We start from the raw sequence: 25,787 nt of genomic DNA on the forward strand, positions 1-25,787 counted from the left end.
CATAAATCAAGCTTTGTCCACAAATCACTTAAAAACCGTTTTAAGGTCCAACGCCTTAAACGATCCTCTTTGCTTTTATCGGTTAACATGGACCGTTCAAAAGCATGAAATCAACATGTAACCTTACCGCTTTTGCAAGAACTACGTAGGTCTGATTTCTTTATCGCAATTGAGGATACGTAGGAGCAAAAGCCCCGCTTTTGTCGACCACCCCAAGAGATCGTTAATGGTCCAATGCCTTAACGTTTCTCTCCTTTCAAAAAACAAAGAGATTGTTAATGATCCAATACCTTAACGTTTCTCTCCTTTCAAAAGAATCAAAAGATCGTTTAAATGGTCCAACACCTTAAACGACTTTTGTTTGGTCAAAATATATCTTGCAAAAAAAGACAAAAACAACTTAACCAACGTATAGTTCTCAAAGAACTACGTAGGTCTGATTTTCTTATCACAATTAAGGAATACGTAGGAGCAAGGGAAACACCCTTGTCAACCACAAAAAGATAAAAAATACAAAAAGGCATAAAAAGACATAAAAATGTAAAAGGGAAAATAAAACAAATTGAAGTTATGTTTGCACACTTGATTAAAGGTTGTCATCCCTTGTGACGGACGCGTGGGGTGCTAATACCTTCCCCGTGCGTAAATACAACTCCCAAACCTTTCACACTTAAAGTTCGTAGACCACACCTTTTCCGATTTTTCCGACGTTTTCCTCGAATAAACGTTGGTGGCGACTCCGCGCATTTTCCTTTCTTGGAAGACGCACTCGTGAATCTCGTGTGGCCCTCCCGCTGAAGGGTAGGTTGCAACACATCTCAATTTGTCTCATCAAGTGGCTTTCATCCCACAAACTAGCACGCGATCAATATATAGCCCCACCTAATTTACACAGATACAACATGTTAATACCATAGGCATATGATATAAATAACTGAAATACAAGACAAATAGCATATATGTTGATTTGCTACGATGAGCACTCCGTTTTCTCCCTCTCTTGTTACAGCCAAGGAAGAACAAAATGATAAATAGAAAAAATAATCTCCAATTTATTACAATTTACAACTTTCAAAAGGATGGAAGTCAGGATTACTGAGGTATACAAGTTTACATGTGTTCGAGATATAATTGTATCAGATGTTAGACCTGTACTTTGCAAAACTACTGAACTCATTGGCAGACCTACATTGTGTTTAGGTTGTGCAAGTGCACCCCTTCCTTTTTTAAAAATCACAAGTAATTTTTTTTGACAGAAAATTATAAGTAAAACATTATATTTTTGTATTTTTTTACCTCTATATTTATATATTTGAATCCACTTATTTGAACTAGTATAATTTCCGCCCACTGACTTAGGGTTCCTCGGGCTGAATTGAGCACAGGATTGCTAGTTATGTTAGTTGTGATTTAATTGTATCAGTCAGGATCACTAATGTAGTAACAGATAGTGCTCAGTCTAAATATAAGAACTCACTTTTGAGCTGATTGATTTAATAACATATTCATTTATAGAGAATTCTGAACTTGAAATTTTTTCCATAATATACAAAAAAATTACCAAAATATACAACTCCTCCCATTATTTATCAAAATATACAATTTTACTATTCACAGTGTAAATTTGGGTCTCGACCTAAATTTACATTGTATTTTTTCAAAAAATTTGCAATTTGGTGTTGAGAATTCGGGTCCTCCAAACCCGAATTCTCAACATGGTTTTTTTATTTAATTTTTTTAAAAATATTTATAGATAAAGGAAATTAATAAAATTTGAGAAAATTATGAAGTTAAACAAAATTAGTTAAAAATATTACAGTGTAAATTTATTTTGAAGATCTACATTAATATTAAATTATATAGTTGAAGAATATTTTATTAATTTATGAATGATGTGAAATGAAATACATTGATAGTAAAAGAAACAATTAATTTGCTTGACTTGAACTTTCGGGACGATGAGGGCACGTATTTTTCGAATGACCAACTAGTCTACAGATTGAACACCATTTTGGTTGACCTCTTTCTCTCTCATCCGTATTTGTTCGTATTCTTATAGATTTTGGTCGACTTTATTTGTTTCTCCTTATGGCTGGATTGACACATAATTGTGGTCCTTCATATGGTGGCCAATAATCATGATGACGCATGCCTGCTAACGGGACTTTGTAGACACTTGACATGTAATTCAATGTGTATACTGGACTAATGTATTGCAAGTAATCTTTATTGATGTGCTTACATGTAGCAATGACATATGCACATAACATGTGTAGCTTTTGAGGTTTCCCACAATCACATATTCTTTGATCCATCCTGATAGTGAATTTCCTCATTTGATGAATCTCTCTCGTATTCACTCTTTCCTTAACTTGAAATTGAAATCTTTGGCGGTCAAACTGTTGAACGAAGTGAGTGTTGCACTTAGTTTCTTCTTCGGTGATGAATTTGGCTGCAATAAGTGTGTAAACTTGTCTGGAGGCGATCATTGTATCAGTATGAGTCCCACAGTCAACAAAATATTTGTTTAACTTCTCATATGTGGCTCTGACCAAGGTTGTGATTGGAAAATTTTGAATTTTTTTAAGCGTCCCATCGTTTTTCGTTCTCCCATATCAAGGTCCATTGCTCCCTTGGTATTTGATCAAGCCATGTTGTGCTGTGTGGGTTGTCTTCTTGCAACTCCCGGTTGTGGTGAAAAAACTCTGGTTGAGTCATGGCATAACCTGTAGTTTGAAAAAAAAATGTAAATATGAATGTTAGTTTAATGTTAGTTAATTAAATATTGTGCATTAGAATATAAACAAAATATCTTACCCATACTCAAGACGCTTTTTCTTTCATCCTCATTTTTGAACTATTTTTTTTTTTTGTAGTTTTGGCCTATGTGCCGAATACAGAACACTGTGACAAGTTGCCTGCTGTCCACCCACTGTCAGGTCATCTGTATGCACTTTTGATTGACTCCTGTCTGTCAGAGATTAAGCATATACCATGTTATGGTGTCACATGTATTCTCAAGTTTTGCAAAAAAAAGTGCCACCCATCTGCTGTCTCACCCTTGACAATGGAAAATGCCAATGGAAATATGTTGTTAGCGCCATCCTATCCAACTGCAACTAACAATGTCCCTTTTGTATCATCCATATAGCCATGTTCCATCGATTTACACAATGGGTTTACAAGATGCAAATTCATCAATGCATGCCTTAAATGACCAAAAAAGTCGATGGAATATGACATAGTTTGTGATTGGTTGGTTGGATTCATCTAGTACAGGAATAGTTTGAATCCTTACAATTGTGTCAGGGACGAAAAGTTGCAAAGCTTGTAGGTATTTGGGAAGTATGTTGTATGACTCTTCCCAATTATCGTAAACCTGCTCGAGGACCCATTGTTTTTCCAACCATGCTTTACGATATGTGATGGTGTATCCGAACTTTTGTCTTACAAATGTGATGAATGAAGGAGTGGTCAATTGCTCGTTTTCTTCAACCATCGCAAGGATACTTTTTCCTACAAGTTTCAAATTCATCTTATTGTGATCTTGTGAAATGGTTGTCATGACGCATGTGTGAGGCCCTTTTATCATTCTAATTTCCCAAACTTTTAGATTTTTTCTTTCGGACGCTCTAAGTTTCCACTGACACCTTTCAGCTGGGCAACATAAGACCCATGTATCCTTCGCACACCTCTTGGCTTTGAAAGTTACATGGTTCTTAATGTGCCATACTTTTACTGCGTGTTTTAGGTCCTCCAATTGACGGAACCACTGACCAACATACAACTCGTCATCGTGCGAGTTAGATTATTGTTGTTGATCCAAAAAATGCCTATAGTTGGGGTTGTCAGGCAATTGGTTGTCACCAACATCAGCACTATTTGGATATGGATGATAGACATTTTCAGTTGATGTTTGTTGGAAAAGGAACTGTATGTCATTATCGTTGTTGTTGTTGTCTGCCAAAATTTCGTCTTCGATGTCACTGAAGTCACCAACTACTTCATCCGAAAACCCATTTTGAGCATGATAGTCATGTGACGTTTTGTTGCTTTCAGACTGAGCAACATGGATATCAATAGTTGGGTCAGCATTTAGTTGGGAGGGCTCATTTAGTTGGGGAGTCATCCACAGTAGTTTGATGATCCACCAAGCAGTTGTGTGTATGAAGTAATATGGGTATTGAATTTGGTGGGTTCAAAATGAGGGACGTAATAATCATTTGTGGTCATGTATGGGATTGGTGTGTAAGAGGATTGGCCTTCATGGTAGGTTTGAGTATGATAGTCAGTGTATGGTGTTTTGTGAATTTGTGGTGATTGAACGGTTGTTTCGACATTGGCGGTAGAAGAAGGTTGTTGTTTGTATTGTACGAGTAACTGAAAGCCACTTAAGCATTGATGTCGGTTATAAACATCAAACATGCCATCAATATCATCATCGTCATTGATGGTAACAACTTGGTAATTAAACATGCCAGACCCAACAGAAATAGGGTATCGATAAATGACTATGGTTATGGTTTGATCGCGGTTTAGGCCCATCTTACGTTGGATTTTTGTTTTCAAGGCATTGAAGGTCATGCCACTCCTCATTGAAACAAGTACTTTGTTTCTGCCCTTAAACTCAACGCCCTCGTCACAGTCGGCTACATAGGCGTCATAGTAGACTACAGTAGGGACGTTTTCGTTTCTACTTGCCATGGTGACTAAGAGTGATTAAGTTTAGAGACTGAGAGTGATTTGGTTTGGAGACTAAGAGTGATTTGGTTTAGAGAGTGAGAGTGATTTGGTTTCGAGACTGAGAGTGATTTGGTTTGGAAGCTGAGAGTGATTTGGTTTGGAGACTGAGAGTGATTTGGTTTTGAGACTGAGAGTGATTTAGTTTCGAGACTGAGAGTGATTTGGAACTTCTTTTGTGAAGTGTTTTCTGTGTGTAGAAGAATACATTTGGAGACCTATTTATAGTGTCGTGGCTACAGATAGATCCAATGGTCATCATCACACCGATAACTTTAACAGTCCAAATTGTCTCCACAGTGTCATGAATAGTGTACCGACAGTTTTTGCGGTTGAAAATTGAACAGTACACCAAACAGTTTTTGCTTCTCACGACATTGTGAATAGTAACATGAATAGTGCGCATCAAAATAGTACTGTGAACAGTGCACCGACATGGGGTGTGACATTTAGAAGAATTCTGGTTTGTTTGTTGAGACAATTACCTACTCATGAACGAGAGCCACATCAATTTGTGCATTGCTTATAAGAGAATAATAACATGTATTTTTCATTCCTCCATTATCAAGAGGATAACTTCACATTGTATTGATAATCTACTCAAACTTACAATGTCAAATAAATATCTACAACCCATCTCATTGGGAAGGAATCTATTGAATGAATGATGCATCATTTTGTTTGTATAATGATAACTTGAGTTGGTAATAAGTACAAGTTTTTTGCCTGCCTGTTTCATGAGGAAAACCAAGTAATAAGTAGAGGCACATTATGTGCGAGATAAAGATAAACATACTATAAGCAATACTTCTTTTTGATCCAAAAATGTGAAGAGTAATTATGGATCAGGCTCCACAAACTATTCAGGGTTAGACATAATCTTACTCTGCATAAATTCAGTAAGTCAATAGGTGCACATAATTAAAGCACACATAAATAAATCATCCTAGACATTGATAATATGTATATGTGTTCACCTTGAGTTGGCCTTGTACATGTGCTGCGATGAGAGCTTTTCCAACAGCCTGAAGGTCACGCTAAAGGTGAAAAAAAGGAACATTTTTACTTAAATATTACATTATGAAAATATGTGCACAATACCTAATAAAGCCCTTTATAATCAAAGGAGTCAAGATTGGATGGTATAACCCCACCATCCAGTTTGTCAACCATCTGAAAACAAACACATAACATTAATAAAGTATCATCCAATCCCAGTCAAATGTTTTATCAAATATGAACATACGTGAATAGACCAAATCTGCTTACTAGAGTTGCCTGCCAGAATAGACGCGCATACTAGAATAGGCAAGAACCAAGATGGACTATAGGCTCAAATATTATGGTAGATTTTAACTTAAAACCAATTGGCTCTAAGTGATGTTGTTGAACAAATATATAAGTTGTACCCCGAGAATTGAGACAAATGATGTGAGATTTCCTAACAAAAAATTCATATTTTTAGTATTTCGGAACTCTCACTTGAAAGAATAAAACATATGGAATCCTTAGTTGACCAATAAAGTGTAAAACATAGAGACTTGGTTGTTTCATTTAAGGTTCTTAGATATAGGTAGCAACACTCAATTTTAAGGAACTAACATAATCCATCACCCTTTGCAGGAATTGAAAAAAAATAAAGACAAATACACTAAGATAAAAATGCTATCGTACAATTTGTAGCTGAATACAACTCCAGTAAAATTTGAGAGGTTTTCAACAAGAATTGAAGCATACCTGCATGTAAGTCACAACTTCGGACATAGAGAAGAATGTGTTGGAGAAACTTCCATCAACTCTTTTGTTGCAGGTCCACTAGTTCGCTCCCATACATCTCACTTCCATGCACATAAAATTAGGTAACACTTGAAGTAAAGGATAAATTGAATATTATTTAATTGATTTCAAAATACATGAACTAATATGCTTATATAGTCTAAAAATAACCAGGAAATACAAAAATAAAATTTGTACTAATAAACTAATAATTGCATATATAATTTGAAAATTATATAGGATATTCTATTCTAAGCTGGTGCCGATTTACACATAAACACATTATCCCTCAAACAGGTGAATGGATGTCCACCATTATCAATTTGCAAATAAGATCACAATATCATTATGTTGGAAGCCTCTGTTGGAAATTTTAGGGGATCCTTGTAAAATATCAATAACCACCAAGAACACATTACATTAGATTATTAGGAAGAGTTTTAGGAATACCTGGATCCATAATGATTGATCAAGCAAACGCAACGGAATCTGAATCCGTAGGTGATTTCTGATCGATGTACTCTTCTTAGGATCTGTTACGAAATGAATAATTGACTAACAATGTAACCGATGACTTCATGATTCTTTCTCAATTGGAACCTCTTTATTCCTTAATAGGACCTTCATAGCTATTCAGATGGGGAGAAGAGAAACTATGTGTGACGGCTCGGTATATTGGAGACCATAACCTTCTTATAGCGTATTAACCTAATAGGGTTCCCATTATCCCCTAATGGGTCAACACTGACATCTGCTCATTTAAGTTCATATCTTTTGATTTAGTTGTCTAACGGGCTCACTTAATTTGATCACATAAAATAAAACCCACTAATGATAAATAACTAATATAATTGTCTTATAATATTAGCACACATTAATTATTGGAATAGAAAATTCCAACAATCTCCCACTTGGGCTATATATTGTAACAATTATATAAAAAATCATTAAGCGTGCATTTGTATGCTATTTACCTTTAGACTTCCACCTTAACAATCTAGTCCATCTCATGTATCAATAATAGAATCACTGCGTCTTTCGTCACTACAACAAATGTAACAAGACCCCAATGACCATCACATCAATACACTCAATGACATAGGTCAATATGGATAAGCAATATGAAAATTACATGCAATGTGATCTCAGTCATGCCTATTTCCAATTGATTCAAACTTTATTTTTTATAGAGATTAATCCAAACACAACATAAATATTGCAAACAAAACAAGCTTATAATGAAATGATAAACTTCAACTTTATTTCAGCAGAAAATCCAAACAACAAAATGTTTGTAAACCGTAAGATATAGAACATAAGTAAGACTCCCACTAAACTAAGGTACTATCAGGAATTACACCCATATGATTAGTGTGCTCATGAAAAACTTTAAGTGTCATACATTTAGTAAGTGGATCAGCTAGCATGAAATGAGCTCCTATATGTTCTATACAAATCTGCAGAAAACAAGCTTATAATGAAATGATAAACTTCAACTTTATTTCCGCAGAAAATCCAAACAACAAAATGGTTGTAAACCGTAAGATATAGAACATAAGTAAGACTCCCACTAAACTAAGGTACTATCAGGAATTACACCCATATGATTAGTGTGCTCATGAAAAATTTTAAGTGTCATACCTTTAGTAAGTGGATCAGCTAGCATGAAATGAGTTCCTATATGTTCTATACAAATCTGTATTTCCTGAATTCTTTAGTTAACAACGAAGTACTTTATGTCAACAAACTTTTACTTGGTTGAATCCTTAATAATACTACTAAGATATTGTCCCAATAAACACCCGATGTCTACTTAATGTTGGCCACAACAGGCAAGCCAATTACAATAATTTAGCAATCATATATTCTAGTATAATGTCTCATAGCAAAATATTAACTCCACCAACACGGTTAAATGTGGATCCTTATATGGAGTGATTTCTATTAAGACATTAAGAAAATATTGAAATCAGAATATCCAATGATCTATAAACTTTTAGACTTTCGATATGAAAACATGCAGTTTCTTGTTCTCTTCAATTAGCGCATAATACGCTTTACTACTTTCTAGTGTTTTATACCAAGATTACTCATATATCACTTTAGGACTCCCACAAAAAATTATTTCAGGACAATAAAAAAAATAAACTTAAGCATACATGATAAATTGTAATATAACTGTTTTGCAACAATAAGTCGTATGATGATAGTAGGATGTCATCAACATATAATATCAAAATAATAAATTTACTCCTACTAAACTTTTAGCACACACAATCGTCAACCAAATTTACCTCAACACCACAAGAGATAATCTTGATAAATTTTGTAATACCATAGACGACAAACTTGTTTAAAAGCATAAATGGATTTCTTTAGTTTGCATACCATAGACTTTAGATCATCTTAAACAAGGTTTTCTGGTTGCACCATATAAATTGTTTCATCAATGTTTCCATTTAGAAACGAAATCTTTACATTCATCTATGCAAAATAATTATCAAACTGATCTACAGTGTCATTATAGTCCTAAGAAAGTCTTTTTAAGAAATCAGAGAGAAAGTATCTTTGTGATCAATGTCTTCCTTCTTGTAAAACTTCTGGCGACAAGACAATCTTTATATATCTCAAAATTACCCATTGAATCCCTTTCAACTATAGATATTTATCTACAACTTATGGGTTTCATACTTTCAAGCAATTTGATGATATCCCAAATGTCATGTTCACCCATTGGTTTTATTACATCATTTATGGTATCAATCCACTTGAGAGTTAGAGCATAACATGACTTGACTAAGGTCAATTAGACCTTGTCAGTCAACCTAATGTCATATTCATGTTCTTAAAGAAATATGACATAATCATATCAAATTACATTTTTCCTTTCTCTAGTGAATCTTCTTAATGACACTTCTTGAGGTTATTGAGTTTGAACTTTAGGTGGTGCTTGAAAGGAAATCTTAGTGTTGTCTTGTCTTTTAATAATGTTAGGAGTAACATCATTATTCAATTACGATATCCGTTTCTTGAACAATGGTAAGTACAAAGGCTTATCTATTGTCAATAATAAATTATTCTTTAAAGATAACACTCCTTATATTTCCTTCCCCTCCAAACTCAATTTCCTCAAGGAGTCTTGCATGTCTCAAATATGATCTTAAAGTGGGATTGTAAAACTTATACATGCGAGAGCTTTAAATGTAACAAAAAAAATTATAACTAATTATCTTTAAGTCCAACTTACCTTTATGCAACCTATAAGACACTGCTTCAACTGAACATCTCTAAATGTGTATATGCCTAATGTTGGTACCCTAAAAGGATATAAATTACATTCTTTAATGTCTTTCCCCAAAGATACTTTGGTAGAGAAGAAATAAACTTCTTACCATATATGGACAAGTCTAGTTTCATCATTCTATTACATGTTGTAAAACGATTTCACAATTATTGAAGAAAAACACATGCGGGACTCCAAACGTTATATCTTATGTCATATATACCATAGTATTCCCCACGGTCACATTTGATAACCTGAATTTTCTTTCTTTTTCTTATTTTAAGTTCAACTTCATCTTTGAAAGACTAAATGTTTAGAGGCCAAAACTTCTCATAATTAAATAAAGAGGAATCATCTGTGAACATAATAAAATACATTTGTTCATTCCATGAATCCATAAGGAATAAAACACAAATATATGCATGTATTAGTTCTAAGACATCTTTATTTCTTTTAGCACCTCAATTTCATTTTGTTTGTTTATTTTCCCTTATATAGTCAATATAGACTATAAGGTCCAACCAATATAAAGGATCCAGAATTTCCTATAACACAAGCATCCAAATTCTCTATTAAGAGATATGACTTAAGCGCTTATGTTATAAAGTAACGAAATTCTCATTTAATTTTAAGTTTCGTATCACTAAAAAAATGTTTGCAACAGGAACACTCAAATATCCATAAAAGAACTCATAACTTGTAACATTTGAATCACACAAGAGACTAACTTTATTATTTCTAATTGAACAAAAATTACTGAATTTGTCCAAATTAGAAATAAAATTTGGTTTAATAAATAGCTCAATATATGTCTCAATCAAATTCAACTATAACATTATGTCATCGCCCACATAAAAGAATCTTTCATTATCACTTGGCGGATGACTCCATATGTAGCATCATATAGACATGCTTTTGTGAGTAGTAGAATCAAAATCTACCCACTAACGTCTTTCGGTACAAAACTAAATTAACTTTAAAACAAACAAAAATGAGAAGTTTACCATTTTCACACACTAAATAGTGTAAATGAGACCTTTTTTTATATGCCTCGTCCTACAAAAGAAAAAAGTAAATTCCTTATCTTGTTCTATTGTTTCTTCTCTAGAAAAAAAAATTATGCAATATCTTCAACTCTCAATTGACATCCCTCAAACTCTAATTTTATACATGCAACTTTGGTATTTAAATAATATGAATAATTTAAACCATAGTAGTAACAACAACAATTAAAGAAGAGAACAATAAACACACAATGCACAAATAATCTTTATGGTAAATTTCAAGACATAAACAAGATACCTAGTGCACCATTAATCCTCAATCTTTGGATTAAAAAAGATTAACTGCAAGTGATACTCTCAATGCATTGATCAAACATTGGTGATAAGTCCTGTCAAATAAAAGTTGTATTTGGACACTCCATTGCTCTCATAGAAAACTTATATGATGATTATTTTGGTCAAATAATGATTGTCTTTGAACATTTCATTATTCACTTGAAAAATCACACTATTTATAATTGCCACGTGTTTACCATCGCAAGCATGTAATTATTTTGCCAAATTGTGTCTTCCTTTGGACCGAACACAATTCGCATGAATAATTCCATGCAACATTCATGTAAATCCAATCAAATCAACTTACACAACAAATGTTACTTTGACAACGTGTTGTTTCAATCAATTTAACAAAAAAATACAAGACAATTTAATATAATAAATGAGAGGTCTTAAAATTACACAACTTTCACATATAATTTAGTTATATAAAAATATATATAACAAAACATGCAAATATTTTATAGAACAAACCCATCACAAGATACCTAACACAACATTAATTCATAGAAAAATTAATTTGTAATTAGTACTCTCAACGCAATGATCAAATATTGACAATAAATTCTGTCAAATTAGTCTTTCTTTGGACTAACTATTATTCACATGAAAATACATTTATAATTGTCATACATTTATCATCATAGGTGCAAAATATTATTTGACCAAATTGTGTCTTCCTTTGGACCAAACACAATTCGCATAAATAATTTCATACAAAATTTATGTAATTTTAATTAAATCAATTTTCACAATAAATATTACTTTTGCAATATATCGTGTCAATCAATTTAATTGAAAAAAATACTAGACATACAAATAAATGGGAATAATTAGTTATTGTTAAATTTAGACTCAATCATGATAGCAAAAAAAAAATATAAAACATTAATTACAACAAGTAAATATCATATCTTTAAATTATATTAAAGTTTTCATTGATTTATACTTAAAAAACCCCAAATAAATATTACATGCGTAAATAACGTTATCACAAATTTATAAAAGGAATTAAAAAAAACATGTATAAATTCCTAAAAGAAATCTTTAAAAGATTTTATTTGGTGAACACATCCACCAAATGAAGTGGCTGATAAAAAAATCTACCAATTGAAGTCTCAAAGGGATAGAGACATCACCTTGAGGACAAGGTGAAACTTTAGGGGTGGAGTATGGATAGGTAATTTTTTGTTAGATAGTTAGTTGGTTAGTGAGTCAAGTAGGTAATAATGTATATAGATAGGAAGAGGGAGTCATTCGTTGGGTGGGAAATTAATAGGAAGTGTGGAGAAGTGCCAAGGTACTCTCAAATTAACCTCAAGAAGTGTATTCAACAGTTCTTTAACCGTAACTACGCGGAGAAACGAAACGTTCATCACTTCCTTGAGCATTTTCATCTCTCTCACACCAATTGATTTTATCATATTCTAATACAAACAGTAGCTGATCCATGTGCTTACGTAAGATGTACAAATAGAGGGTTAACTTATTTGAGAGGATGGGACACTGAACTCTACTGAACCAGTGAACCCTGAGGTGATAAGAAAACTAACTATATGACGACATTGTATTAACTTCCAAAGTTTATCAATAAGTGAAATAAAATATTTATGGCTTAAATATTTTTTAGATTTTTTAAATTTAAGTTATTTGTTTAGTCTTTTAAATTTTAAGTTGTTTTTCTTAGTCCTTGATAATCATAAATTGTTGTTTTTAGTACTTTGTATGTGCACATGCATATTGTGAATCAAACATAAATAAGATATTCGTAATTTATGATAATTTTTTATCATTAAAATTTGATTTTTGATTTTACATTTTAAAGCACAATCTTTTGTCTGTTTGATTGTAAAAGGATTAAAAAGAACATTTTCTTGAAGTAAAAAAAATAACTTATTTAAAGGACTAAAAATATATTTAAGTCAATATTTATTTATCCAAAGAACATTACAAATTGTTGTTGCAGGGTTTGTTCATATAACAAATTGGCAAGAAGACTTTGCATTAATTTCTATAATCAGAATTCAGAATCACAATGCTTTTTTAGAAACATATAACATTAATTTCCAGCATGGGGTTACTTTTAGAAACATATTCCCGAAAATGGGTCTTTTTCTAAAGTAATTCCTGCATGGTGTCTTTTTTTACGTGGAACACATGCAAGTCGCAGGAGGCATTGGCGCGTTTCGTGATGACGTGACACCTGGCACTGGTGTCGCCAGTGCTGTTAGCATGTTGCAGGAGGTTGGACTCGCCAGTCAAACTGGCGAATTGAGGGTAGGGGAGTTCCGAGGGTGCAGGCCAACAGAGGCCATTTCTGAGGGTTGCAGTCTGCAACGCGCAGAGGTTGCAGGATGTCGCCAGGTTCAATGGCGATTTGGTTGGGCAAAAGCGCCAGCACGAGCAGCGATTTGCGTTGCTTGAGGTGCTTAAATCCCCCCTCCCCCATAGACCATTCACGCAAAAAAGAAAAACGCAGAAAAGAGAAGCTTTTGCTGGTGCTGTGTTTGAGCAAAAACGAAGAAGGGTTGTTGCTGGTGTTTGTGTTTGAGCAAACTTTGCTTCATTTGTAATTTTTTCAGTAAGTTTGTTTAATTATTTTTTTATTTTATTTGTATTCTGGTGATAATTAGTAATATGTGTTATTAGTTTTTTTTATCTTAAGTTAGTTTTAGTTAGAAATGATAAATTAAATTTAATTTGATAATTATAGTTTTATACAATACATTTATTTATAGATTTAGTTTTAAATAATATTAGGTTTAGTTTTAGTATGTTATTATTTGTGTTATAAGAAACATTAGATTTAGTTGATTTGTTAATATTATTAGTTTCATTTGTTAATATTATTAGTTTGAGTTCTTAATTTTATATAGTAGATTAGAATTAGTTTAAATTTTTTATATGGTAGATTAGGAATAGTTTTAGTTTTAGGAAATGTAAGTTATTAATTTTATATGACAGATTAGGAATACTTTAAATTTTTATATGGTAAGTTAGGTTTAGTTAAAAAAATTTATATAGTAGATTAAGAATAGTTTGACGTTTCGTAACTTATTAATTTTAGATTAGGTTTAGTTTAAATTTTGTATATGCTATATTACATTTAGTTTAAATATTTGATATGATAAATTTGAAATAGTTTTAAATTGCTCATATTTGTTGGCGGTTGTGTCTCATCATTAGATAAATAATTTCCACATGATGTAAGCGAATTTGCAGAATGAAACATTGAACCACCAGCCACATCTTTTTCTATGTACAATTCTAGAACTGACATTTGGTCTTGTTGTTTAAAACTTCCCAGCATCGTTTCAACGTCTTCGTCATCACAAATTTGCAAGGCAATATATTTTCCTGACACTAAAAATCTACAACTGATAGCAGAAATAATTTCATTATTTTGTAACTTTACCTTATCTCCAATTTTTTTCTTCAAAGAATTGAAACTAATTCCACGTTTAATCTGAATCGCTTTTTTACTGCCTTCAAATATTACACCATCATTGTCTTCATATACCCTTCCATTGAAATGCAACACTATTATAACCGAATTCATCGTGTACCTACAAAAACAATATTTTAACACGTCAACTAAATTATAAAATGGGTATCACAAAAAGTCATTACTGGAACTTCAAAATAAAACTTTATTTTAAAATAAAATTTAACTTCAAATCAATTTCACATTAAGACACTTAAAAAAAATTTACGATTTCAATGTAGTAATTTTAAACTAATCAATATGTAATCAAAATTATTAAGTTTAAATAAATTTCACATCAACACACACTTAAATAACACGAACGATTTTATAAAACTTTAAATCCAAACTAATAAAATGTAATCACAAAAGGTCCCTTTATTGGAACTTCACATTCAATTTTTCTTTTAAAAAAATTTAATTAACTTCAAATTAATTTCATGGGACACACTTAAAAAAATGAACAATTTCAAGATAGTAATTTTAAAGACAAAATAAAATAATTCATGAATGAAGTTAGTAGTATAAATAATTAAGCTTAACAATAATAAATTCAAAATGAAAATAGATAATTACAAAATTACTACAAATATATTAAAATAAATATGATACGAGAAACAACAAAGTATCATCAAATAACACTTTCAACTTGAATGCTTATAAATTTTTAACACACCGACAAATGAACCTAATCTACGTACAAAATACTACAACTTCATATTAAAATAAATTTTGTACTCAAAATACTTACTTCAAATAAATATGATCTACAAATTTTTTTAAATGAAAGTCCAAACGTTTATCAATTATTAACACACTAATAAATCATCAACACCAACCTAATCTAATTAAAAAATACTACAAATTTCATATTCAAAATATTTTATTTTCATTGATAAAATTTTCTTCAAATAAACATTATTACATAATTTTTCTTTTATTTTAGAAATTTAAACACACACTAACAAGTCCATGGAAAGTCTACGAAATATAAAAGTTACTTTTAAAAAAAAATTCATACCACAGAATTTTGATTGCCAAAGATGCCAAAGGAAAAGAAGTTGCAGAGGTATTCTGAAGCGCTGAACAAATGCTAAAATGGGAGGTGTATTTAAACACCCTAAAACGCCAAAGGGAGTGGCATTTTCTACTTATCCTAAATTGCCAACACTACTGGCGTTTTCTATGGTACAAAAGCTGCCCTCTGAAAAAGCTGAAAGCTGAAGCAACACGGAAAAAGCTGACCCTAGGCTGGTGGCGCCAAGTTGACCAACGACTTCACTCTGCATGGCCAAAGCGCCAGTGCAGGTGGCGATACCACTAGTGTCGCCAATGGCAGAAGCGACACTGCCACATGTCGCATGCGGAGGGGACGTGCCAATCATGCTGGCGTTTTGCATGAAATTTTCATGCAGGGTACGTTCAAAACAACACCTTCATGGAAAATCTTTCAAAACAGTCCCAAATAAGGAAATAGTTTGTAAAAGAACCCCATTTGGGGAAATTTGCCGGAGTATGGATAGGTAATTTTTGGTTAGATAGTTAGTTGGTTAGTGAGTCAAGTAGGTAATAATGTATATAAATAAGAAGAGGGAGTCATTCGTTGGGTGGGAAATTAATAGGAAGTGTGGAGAAGTGCCAAGGTACTCTCAAATTAACCTCAAGAAGTGTATTCAGCGGTTTTTTAACCGTAACTACGCGGAGAAAAGAAACGTTCATCACTTCCTTGAGCATTTTCATCTCTCTCACACCAATTGATTCTATCATATTCTAATACAAACAGTAGCTGATCCATGTGCTTACGTAAGATGTACAAATAGAGGGTTAACTTATTTGAGAGGATGGGACACTGAACTCTACTGAACCAGTGAACCCTGAGGTGATAAGAAAACTAACTATATGACGACATTGTATTAACTTCCAAAGTTTATCAATAAGTGAAATAAAATATTTATGGCTTAAATATTTTTTAGATTTTTTAAATTTAAGTTATTTGTTTAGTCTTTTAAATTTTAAGTTGTTTTTCTTAGTCCTTGAAAATCATAAATTTTTGTTTTTAGTACTTTGTATGTGCATATGCATATTGTGAATCAAACATAAATAAGATATTCGTAATTTATGATAATTTTTTATCATTAAAATTTGATTTTTGATTTTATATTTTAAAGTACAATCTTTTGTCTGTTTGATTGTAAAAGGATTAAAAAGAACATTTTCTTGAAGTAAAAAAAATAACTTATTTAAAGGACTAAAAATATATTTAATTTAATATTTATTTATCCAAAGAACATTACAAATTGTTGTTGCAGGGTTTGTTCATATAACAAATTGGCAAGAAGACTCTGCATTAATTTCTATAATCAGAATTCAGAATCACAGTGCTGAACACATACCATACAGCACGAGTAGACAACATTTTGGTTCCATGCATGGCTCTTTTTATATAGCCAAATCGACCAGCTTTAACCAAATTGCCTCCCTCTTTGAAAAACTAGAGATAATAATAATCCAGTGAATCACAAAATGCTTTAGCTTGCCAGAGATGACATATTACCAACTCTGGATGAAATGCAAGTCCATCAACAGGGAAACCCATATTCTTGAGGTTTTCCATACAGTAGTCATAAGCACGCCCTTCCCAAGCCTATTAAAACTTATGACCATATCAAAGAAGTTCAATTACAAGGATGCATACACTAAATAACCTATAGTTTGAAAAAAATCCAATAAATAACCTTTCATACTTATTATTTGAAGTAAAATGCAAATGGTGTTAACATGCATATATAAGAAAAAATCTTTAAGCAGAGTAAGGGGAGAATAGTTTGTAGTCTTGTACTACTACTCATGTGGTAAATTGTCGAAATTAACAAATGCCAAAGAAAGAACATTCATTAAAAAACTCATGTGATGCCACAATCACAGTCTGTATCACTTAACACTGTAAAACCTAATTCTAAAATTACAAAAATTACTTGTAATTTATTTATTTTATATGTATGAAATATAATACCAGTAAAGATTACAGAGTTATAAGTGTAAGCTTTGTAGTTAAACTATAATGGTTAATAAAATTATATAACATTGTTGAGATCTCACGTCAATAAGAAATATGATCAATATAATCCTTATAAGACTTGAACAGTTTTCACCTGACAAGTTAGTTTTGTGGGATTCAGTAGAACTCTAATCCCAAATTATAAGGTGATGTCAAAGTCTATCTTAGGTCTAATATTTACTTACATTCTAGATGTCTATTCCTAGGGATGAACAGGTGGTGTTGTTATTGAGCCACCCATATTTGCCCACTCAAAACGTCCTATCTTGGAGTGAGGGGGGAAATCCTACATCAATTAGAAATTTGGGCACCCTGACAATGTAGTTAGGCTTGAACAATTCTCAATCTTACAATCTGGTTTTGTGGGGTAAGTCTAGATTCTAAGAAACATTAACATTGATTACTTTTAGATTATCTAGACAACAGTATTTCATAAAATCATCATTGTTTTTCTAGAATATCTAAGATTATCTTGGATGATCTCTCGTTGGAACGGTTCCATTTTTTTATGAACTAAGAATTTATTAAGGTAGAAAAGAGTGGTACAAATACAAGAGGATAAGAGATTCTCAAGAACCATAACGAGAATGAAAGGACACGACCCCTAAAATGACCATGCAACACAACATGCTAATTTCTTTAAATATCTTACAAAAGACACCACCCCAAAAAAGACCATCGGCAGAACACTAGAAAAATGATAGGTGAACTGCTCAATCCCAAATTAACTCAGGAGGCAACCAATGGCCAATAAAAGTTCTAGCATTTCTTTCTAAACAAAAACTAAAAACAGAAAATTGAGAACAACACCAAATCCCTGGTGTCAAATCCTCTAAAATTAACAGAAAAGTACAGCTGGAGATCCTTGGGGCAAATGATCCAATCCTCACTAAAAACACCAAGCAAGTTATTCCAGAGAAGGGAAACTGCTGAACAATGAAAACAAATGAGAACCAAATTCAGAACTAGATTTGCACCTCACACAATATCAGGAGAAAAGCAGCTAGAGGTCTTTGAAATTGAAGGGAATTTTCGGCATTAATCTTGTTTAGAACTGCATTCCGTGTAAAGGATTCGACCTTAAAGGAAGCAATTGATTTCCAAATGGACTTATCCCAAAGGTAGGAATCATTAATGATAGATGATGTAAGAAAATAAAAATAGAATTTGTAAGAAAATAAACACAAGTTTTAAAGAGAACAAATTCTCTTATCTGGATTAGAATGAGATGGATTGATTCCATCAACACCATAAGGTACTGTAAATCAGAGAGTTCCCTATCATGCAATTTCTAAAGAAATTAAAAATCTAGAAAATGGTAAAATAAAATCAAGAATAAAATCAGATTATATGAACATTGAGCAAAATAAAGAAGTGAAAGAGTCTAGGAAAAAGCACAAAAATTACCCAACCAAAATTCCGCCAATTTAATGATGAAACCATCACCCAAACCCAAGGAAACAAGAGATATATAAATAGCATACCTTGAGATTTAAAATTTCAAGGGGTACTAGTATGCACAGATTTAACTGCTGAATTGGCATCCCACCCAATAGTATGCAAACTATACTTCAGATAACTTGATGCCACAAAGAAGTAGTTTGGAGAGGAAAAGGCCAAATCCATTTAGCAAGTAATTGACTAGTACAAATTGGGGGTTAGTGCTTTGTCTTTTCTATTATTACGGTGCCATACAAAAGAAAATATTATTCAGTGTCTTTATTTTCTCTTTTCTTTCTTTCCTACTTAAATCCATATAATTTCAATAATTACCTTCGCATTATAATGCACCAATGCAAGCTAGGTATTGTCCATGTCATATCCAACGGCTCTAATTAACCGTAGATTCAGTGTTCAAGTGCAGAATATTCCACGAGGTGAATTTCTCGACAAAGGACTCTGAATGAGGACACAAAACAATGTTATTTACTTAATGTACATTAATGAATATTCAGGCCAAAATCTAAAAAGAGTAGAGTGAGGGTAAAAATATATAGACAGTGTACCAATCAGCAATAATAAATGAATATAAATAATAACATGTGGTAAAAGATATATAATAGGTCAATATCTTGAGGGAAAATAAAAAGATTAGATAACTGTTAACCAATACATTAACTGAAAAGGAAGAAAAACAAAGGTTCAAATAGTACAATGACACAACAAATTAATTTACTATTTAAAAAATCCTTCCATCATATACAACTTCCTCAAATCTGGCACCCCAAATATAAAATTAATCCTAAATGAGTTTAATTTTGATATATTACTAGTATAAATATTTCGGCGTTATCACCCATTCCAATATAAAGGATTAATCAATCAAATAATAGATAATAAATGAGTTGATTTAAAAATAAATGAATTACTTATTGTACAGTATTATTCTCGTCAGACTTAATCAATTAGAAATCACCATAAACATAACTTTTAAAGTGATTATTACAAAAATAAACAAATTTTAATTATATAAAAATCCATGATTGGACAATGTAAAAAACCCTTTACACTGTCCATGTATTCAAATTAAATTCTCTGGTTTCATATTATATTTAGTTGTTTATTAAGGGTGTCAGAAAAAAGTTATGCAAGGAGTATATCTGTATGATATGAAAAATGTCTATGCAATTTCTGAAACTAGATAATGGGTTATTTGCCATTTGCACAGGCTTTATAACTGCCTAATAAGAGAAGAGAAGGTATGCGTAATTTACTCTATAACTATTCACTTTGAGACTCCAAAAACATAAAGCTATTAGGTCTAATTAATGCACCGGAATATCCAATTTTTCCAGTGAATCTTTAGCTTCCTTAGCCTCTGCTCTGACCACCTCCTCAACTGGACCTTCAAATGCATCTTGTCCATCAGTTCCTACAAGGGAAACCATGATTGTTGCAACCATAATCAATATAATGGTGTTGGATACTTGACAAGACCAAAGATAAATATTTGTAATTAATTAATATCATTAGTTTGTGACAGAAGGTGTTAATTATTTCAAAATTACTACGTTCATTAAAAAATTTTAAGGAGGAAAAGGAAGGGGGAAGCCCTAAAATTCTTCCTCCCAAACCGGGGCATAAGCTTTAAATTAGACAACCAAATGCATTTTACCCCCTTGAAGTACCTTGAAGTATATTCATTTCTCAACTTATCCTACTTACTGAAGTTCAGCTTAAGATAAAATGTTACTTTACTTAAGTAGAACTTAACCTCAAGATACTTAAAACCAAACTTTAGGTGGGATTAACTGATAAAGGTCAAACCTTATTTTTTTTAATGATAAAGTCATGTGTGTGTATTCTATTTCATTCAATTTAAAAAAGGTAGTATTTTATCTAGAAACAAAATTTTAGGAGTTTTAAATGATTAAAAAAAACTGTAGATTTAAGTTTAGAAATAGACAAAACTAAATAATGAAAAAAGCCAAGGACTGAGTGGCTTGTGGCTTCCTCCAGTGCAAATTTTTTCAAGAAAAAATTATTGATCCTATATGAAATTTTTGTGGGGAAAAAATATTTTGAACTTAGACCCCTAATCCATAGTATTTTTCTCTTTGGCTACATTATCAAAATTGTCTAGCTCTTTCCCTTCAAAGTATCTCATCTTACTTTAACTCGATCTAAAGGAAAAGTTGAACAAGGGTTATACTTAAATAAGGGAAATAGCTTCCCTTTCATTTAGTTTAACTTTGAAACAAGGAAAAGAAAACTCTCATCCATATCTTACTTAAACATTCAAACAAGAAAAAGTGACTCTTCTTTCATACCCTACCTAGCTTCCCTTCCAGTCCACTATAAACTGTCAAACATAGCACATATCTAAAACACCAAATAGAGAGCAATTCATTGCAAATCATACATACCTCTTAAAGTCAAGGCCAGAGATTAAAATCTTGTTAAAGATACACAAAATTGTACAAGACCTAACCAAGTCTTCTTCAACTAAATCATATATCACTTAATTATTTAAACAAGAAACATATATAGTGGAAGGGGGACTTTTCCCTTTAAATACTTGTTTTGTACTACCTCATGGGCTTTAATAGAATGGGCCAAGCAAGAAGCTCAATAACAAGCTTTCAATTAAGTCCAAGCTTAGAACATCACAAGACACATGTTCAATATGACAAGGACACAAATAAGAAATTTTTTTATAAAACATATGACGGGACATGACTATCATATAATATATAATATCAATATTGAATTAACAAAAGACAAATCCAAAACCAAAAGAGAGAATCACTACTACAAAAAACAGATTTAACATCGGCATATTAACATCGATTTTTGACAAAACTGATGTTAACAAAAACGTGGTGGCATTGTTGTAAATAAAATAAGTTTATTAACATCGGTTTTTAAAAAATCGATGTTAACATGCACTCGTTAACATCGGTTTTTTTTTCTTTCAAAAAACCGATGTTAGGTGACTTAATTTAAAAACCAAAACTGGACTGCCCGTGCACTCTCGCACACCCTACTTCGAATCTTGCACTCTCGCAACACCATACTGACCACCGTCGCAAGTGTGCCAAGACACTCACCGTGCAACACCACGCTGACCACCCTCACAAGTGTGCTTCTCCAGTGTGCGAAAACACTTACCGTCGCAAGGTCCACAAGTATGTCCTTCTCCCACCCAATTTACTGTGCTTTGTTTACTTGTCTTTCATGATCTTGAATGGTAGTTGATGCCTTGTGTTGGGGTGGTTGTTAGGACTTTCAGGATTTAAGTATTTAAACAAGTTGCCTAAAACCTATTTGATGAAATGCCTGAGCTAATGTGAAGTATAAATAGTTCATGTTGTGTTGATAACATGATGTGGTCTCGTGATGTGGTCTAGTAGTGTTTTCATTTTCAACTTGCCTACTTGCCTACAACCTATTTGATGAAATGCTTGAGCTAATGTGAAGTATAAATAGCTAATATGAAGTATTAATTCCATCCTTAGTGTACATTGGCAGGATATTATTTACGTGAAGTTTAACTCCTGTCATCTGCTCTTCTTTTTGAGTGGAAGAGTCATCAACCTCCATTTGCACCTAGAACATGAAATTATCAACAAAGCCAATAAGTACACTTCTTAATCAACATATATATACCTGACCATTAAAAATTATGAAACACAGAAAATGTAGATTCTGCAATTCTACTACTTATTCCAACTTGCAAAGTAATTAGAATTTTATGAGCATCTCCCTTGGACTGTAGACTGTGTAGTATGCCAACAAAATATTCAAAAACATCACCTATACAACAGGATGTACTTCCTTGCTAAATAGGTTCCTCTAGGCACTTTTAGGACTACCCAATTGAACTTTATAACCTTCTTGCAAGATGATGTAAGGTAATTACAATAATTGTAATTCAAAAACAAACCAAGCCCTTATGTTTAAGGTTTAAATTAAAGTAGAACTTGAATATGAAAGTAATCTGTGAATCATAAAAACTTTAAGAAAAATTAGTTACTTAGATACAAAGGCCAAGTTCAAGCACAATATTTTGTAAGAGACAAACTATTTCTGTTATTTATTTCTCCTTTTTTTTCCTGCTTTATTGGAGGTGTAAGCACCAAGGTAGGCTGGTGGGTGAGGGGTGAGGGTGAGTAGTTGGCCTTGTAAAGAATTGAACCTACAATTTTATTATGACATGCTAACCTTAAAGACATGGCTCTTAATCTTTATTCTTGTCATGTGTTCTAACTTCTATGTTCCTCAAGGACATGGAGATTGAACCTCTTGTCAGTTATGCTAGAAATAGTCCCAATAAAAATTGTATAACCAATATAAATTGCGAGCTCACTACAAGACATTCTTCTGCACACAGAAGCACAAAAACAGAAAAGAAATTATAGGTCCCACATAGAAAATGAATGAATGTTAGTTAATGTAGAATGAGTATGAGAATAAAATATCAAGTTGAGGTGTGAAATGCAGTAACAAAATTATCATTACTTTCTTTCCTTTGCCAATTCTTATAAGCTTCCTATGGACTTAATTGTGTCACCATAGTTCACCAACTAAACCAGCAAAGAGGTGATCCCTCTTGCTGTCTGCTTTTGAATTGGACAAGCACGTAACATTGGAACTATGAGCTTAGCACCAATTACAATGTTTGCAGCTAGATTGTGAAGTTCACTAGCTAGATAGATATCTAGATTGTAAACCTAGGTAGCTAGTGACAAGACACAGCTTGCATGCATGTCCCAAGCATGCAACAATATTGTGACTTCTCTCCATTAGTGTATCCTTACCCCAATTTTTTAAGCATTCCTATCATTAGTTGTGCAACGAATTTTATTTGTAGTTTTTGTGGATTTTCAGAAAGATGCTAGGTTGTATTTGCTCAGAAAATTAAGTATGTTTACCTGCTCAATTTTTAATTATAGCAGTAGGGAGAAGAAAAGAAAAAAGAAAAAGTTTCTCCACGTACATCCTTTTTTGCTTTCTACTGGTTTAAGAGTTTTCATTCATACTGTAGGAGTAGTGAATGCTGACTGTTCATGTTCTTGGATGATTGGATGAACAATGAGAATATGTTCTTTGTTCATTCATTTCAGTTGCTTAAAGTGATATTATTGCTACAATTTTTCCTTGTTGTTCCTCTATTATAAGATAGTATGGAATCTGCTTTTGCTCAGTTATGTTTAGATATATAGTATACCCTTTAAAGAGTTGTAATGATACTCCATGATTACTGCAAGTAGATATCCTTATATGCTCAACTATATGTTACCGTCATACTCATACCATTAAGCTTTTCTTTACTCTAGAATGATTCTCAAAATCACTCAAGATTCTGGAATAATCTTCTTTATAATCATCTTTGGTAAATTAGTTTTTTGATACACATAATGCAGACATGTAATTCAAATATTTTCCAAATGTGCATCATATTTATTTCATCTCTCTGCAGATACAAACTTGTCAATTAACGTAGGTTTTGGTCATTCAATAAAAGGTTAAGGACTAGTATATACAAACCCAATATAAAGGTCAATTCAACACATATAACAATAACAATTTTTTTTAGTTATGCTTATGATGGTTTAGAGTAAACGGTCATGTGTCTTTGGTTGGCAGAATGCTCATTCACCAAAAAAATAAAATTAAAGAATGAACAAAACCCTTCCTATTCTGTAGGTGCCAAGGTAGAGATATTTGTTTCAAAAAACCTTTCCTATTCTTGCTTCCCATCTACCACTGTGGTGGTGCCTGCAAAACATTCTCCACATGTTAGTCATTCATCTTGACAAGCAACAATACAAAAGCCAATTCATGTTTTATTCATCAAAATAATATACCTTGCAACACCCTGATACTTTGATACACCTCTTGAAAAGCCACTGCTCTTTCTGTAAAATCAATTTCAAAATAACCAAAGTAAAAAAATCATATATAATATCAAATTCTATATAACTTTATCAGCTGTAAACACTACTATAGTACTATTGCTATCTCTTATAAAATAGAAAACTGTAGTTACTTCTCTGCCCCTTCTCAAGGTTTCCAAGAGAACTAAATCACAAGTATTTACCTCCTTAAAGTGGCCAAATACTCCTCTTTGGTCATAATCTACATTATTTCTATCTCTTTCTCATAATCTGATATCTGTTGAAAGTATAAGGAGCATTTGATTAATCATCTGCGTTTAAACAAAAATATAGTTAATTAGCTTCTACCTTCATCCAAGCTTACTAGGATACCACTTCAAATGTTTTGGTTCTTCGGGATAGCAATGTCAGCATCCATGGATGGTATAAATTGACAACAATGTCTCCACCAGGTATTATACTCCGCCTTGCATCCAAAAAATACACATGAGAATGACAAAAATATAAGAACTGACACTAGTGATATAAAAGTATGAAACATAAAGCATGATTGTTGGGATAAACCAATTCTTCTGGTGAAGTAAAAGTGAGATTGGTGGGATAAACCAGTTCTTCATCTAATTTACAAAGCCATGGAACTAGCAGAGTGAGTTTCTACTTTGCAGCTTGTGATGAATATGCAGCTTGAAATAGTGGGTTTACAGTTGTTCCCGTCATCCAAGGAAGACTAGCAGTTGTCACTATTGCAATATTTCTTTCATCGTCC

General features: G+C 32.3%; 1 protein-coding gene and 1 pseudogene across 1 annotated transcript; both read right to left on the minus strand.

The window, feature by feature from the left end:
- Window positions 1-3,166: 3,166 nt before the first annotated feature.
- Window positions 3,167-3,565, minus strand: LOC102668940 (uncharacterized). Its single transcript, XM_006587986.1, has one exon. The coding sequence runs from the start codon at window positions 3,563-3,565 to the stop codon at window positions 3,167-3,169; it is 399 nt and encodes a 132-aa protein (XP_006588049.1).
- Window positions 3,566-5,189: 1,624 nt separating this feature from the next.
- Window positions 5,190-25,259, minus strand: LOC102669079 (cytosolic purine 5'-nucleotidase-like; annotated as a pseudogene).
- Between the last annotated feature and the right edge of the window lie 528 nt (window positions 25,260-25,787).

The sequence above is a fragment of the Glycine max genome, chromosome 9 (assembly GCF_000004515.6).
Source record: "Glycine max cultivar Williams 82 chromosome 9, Glycine_max_v4.0, whole genome shotgun sequence".
In the NCBI taxonomy this organism is placed as follows: Eukaryota; Viridiplantae; Streptophyta; class Magnoliopsida; order Fabales; family Fabaceae; genus Glycine; species Glycine max.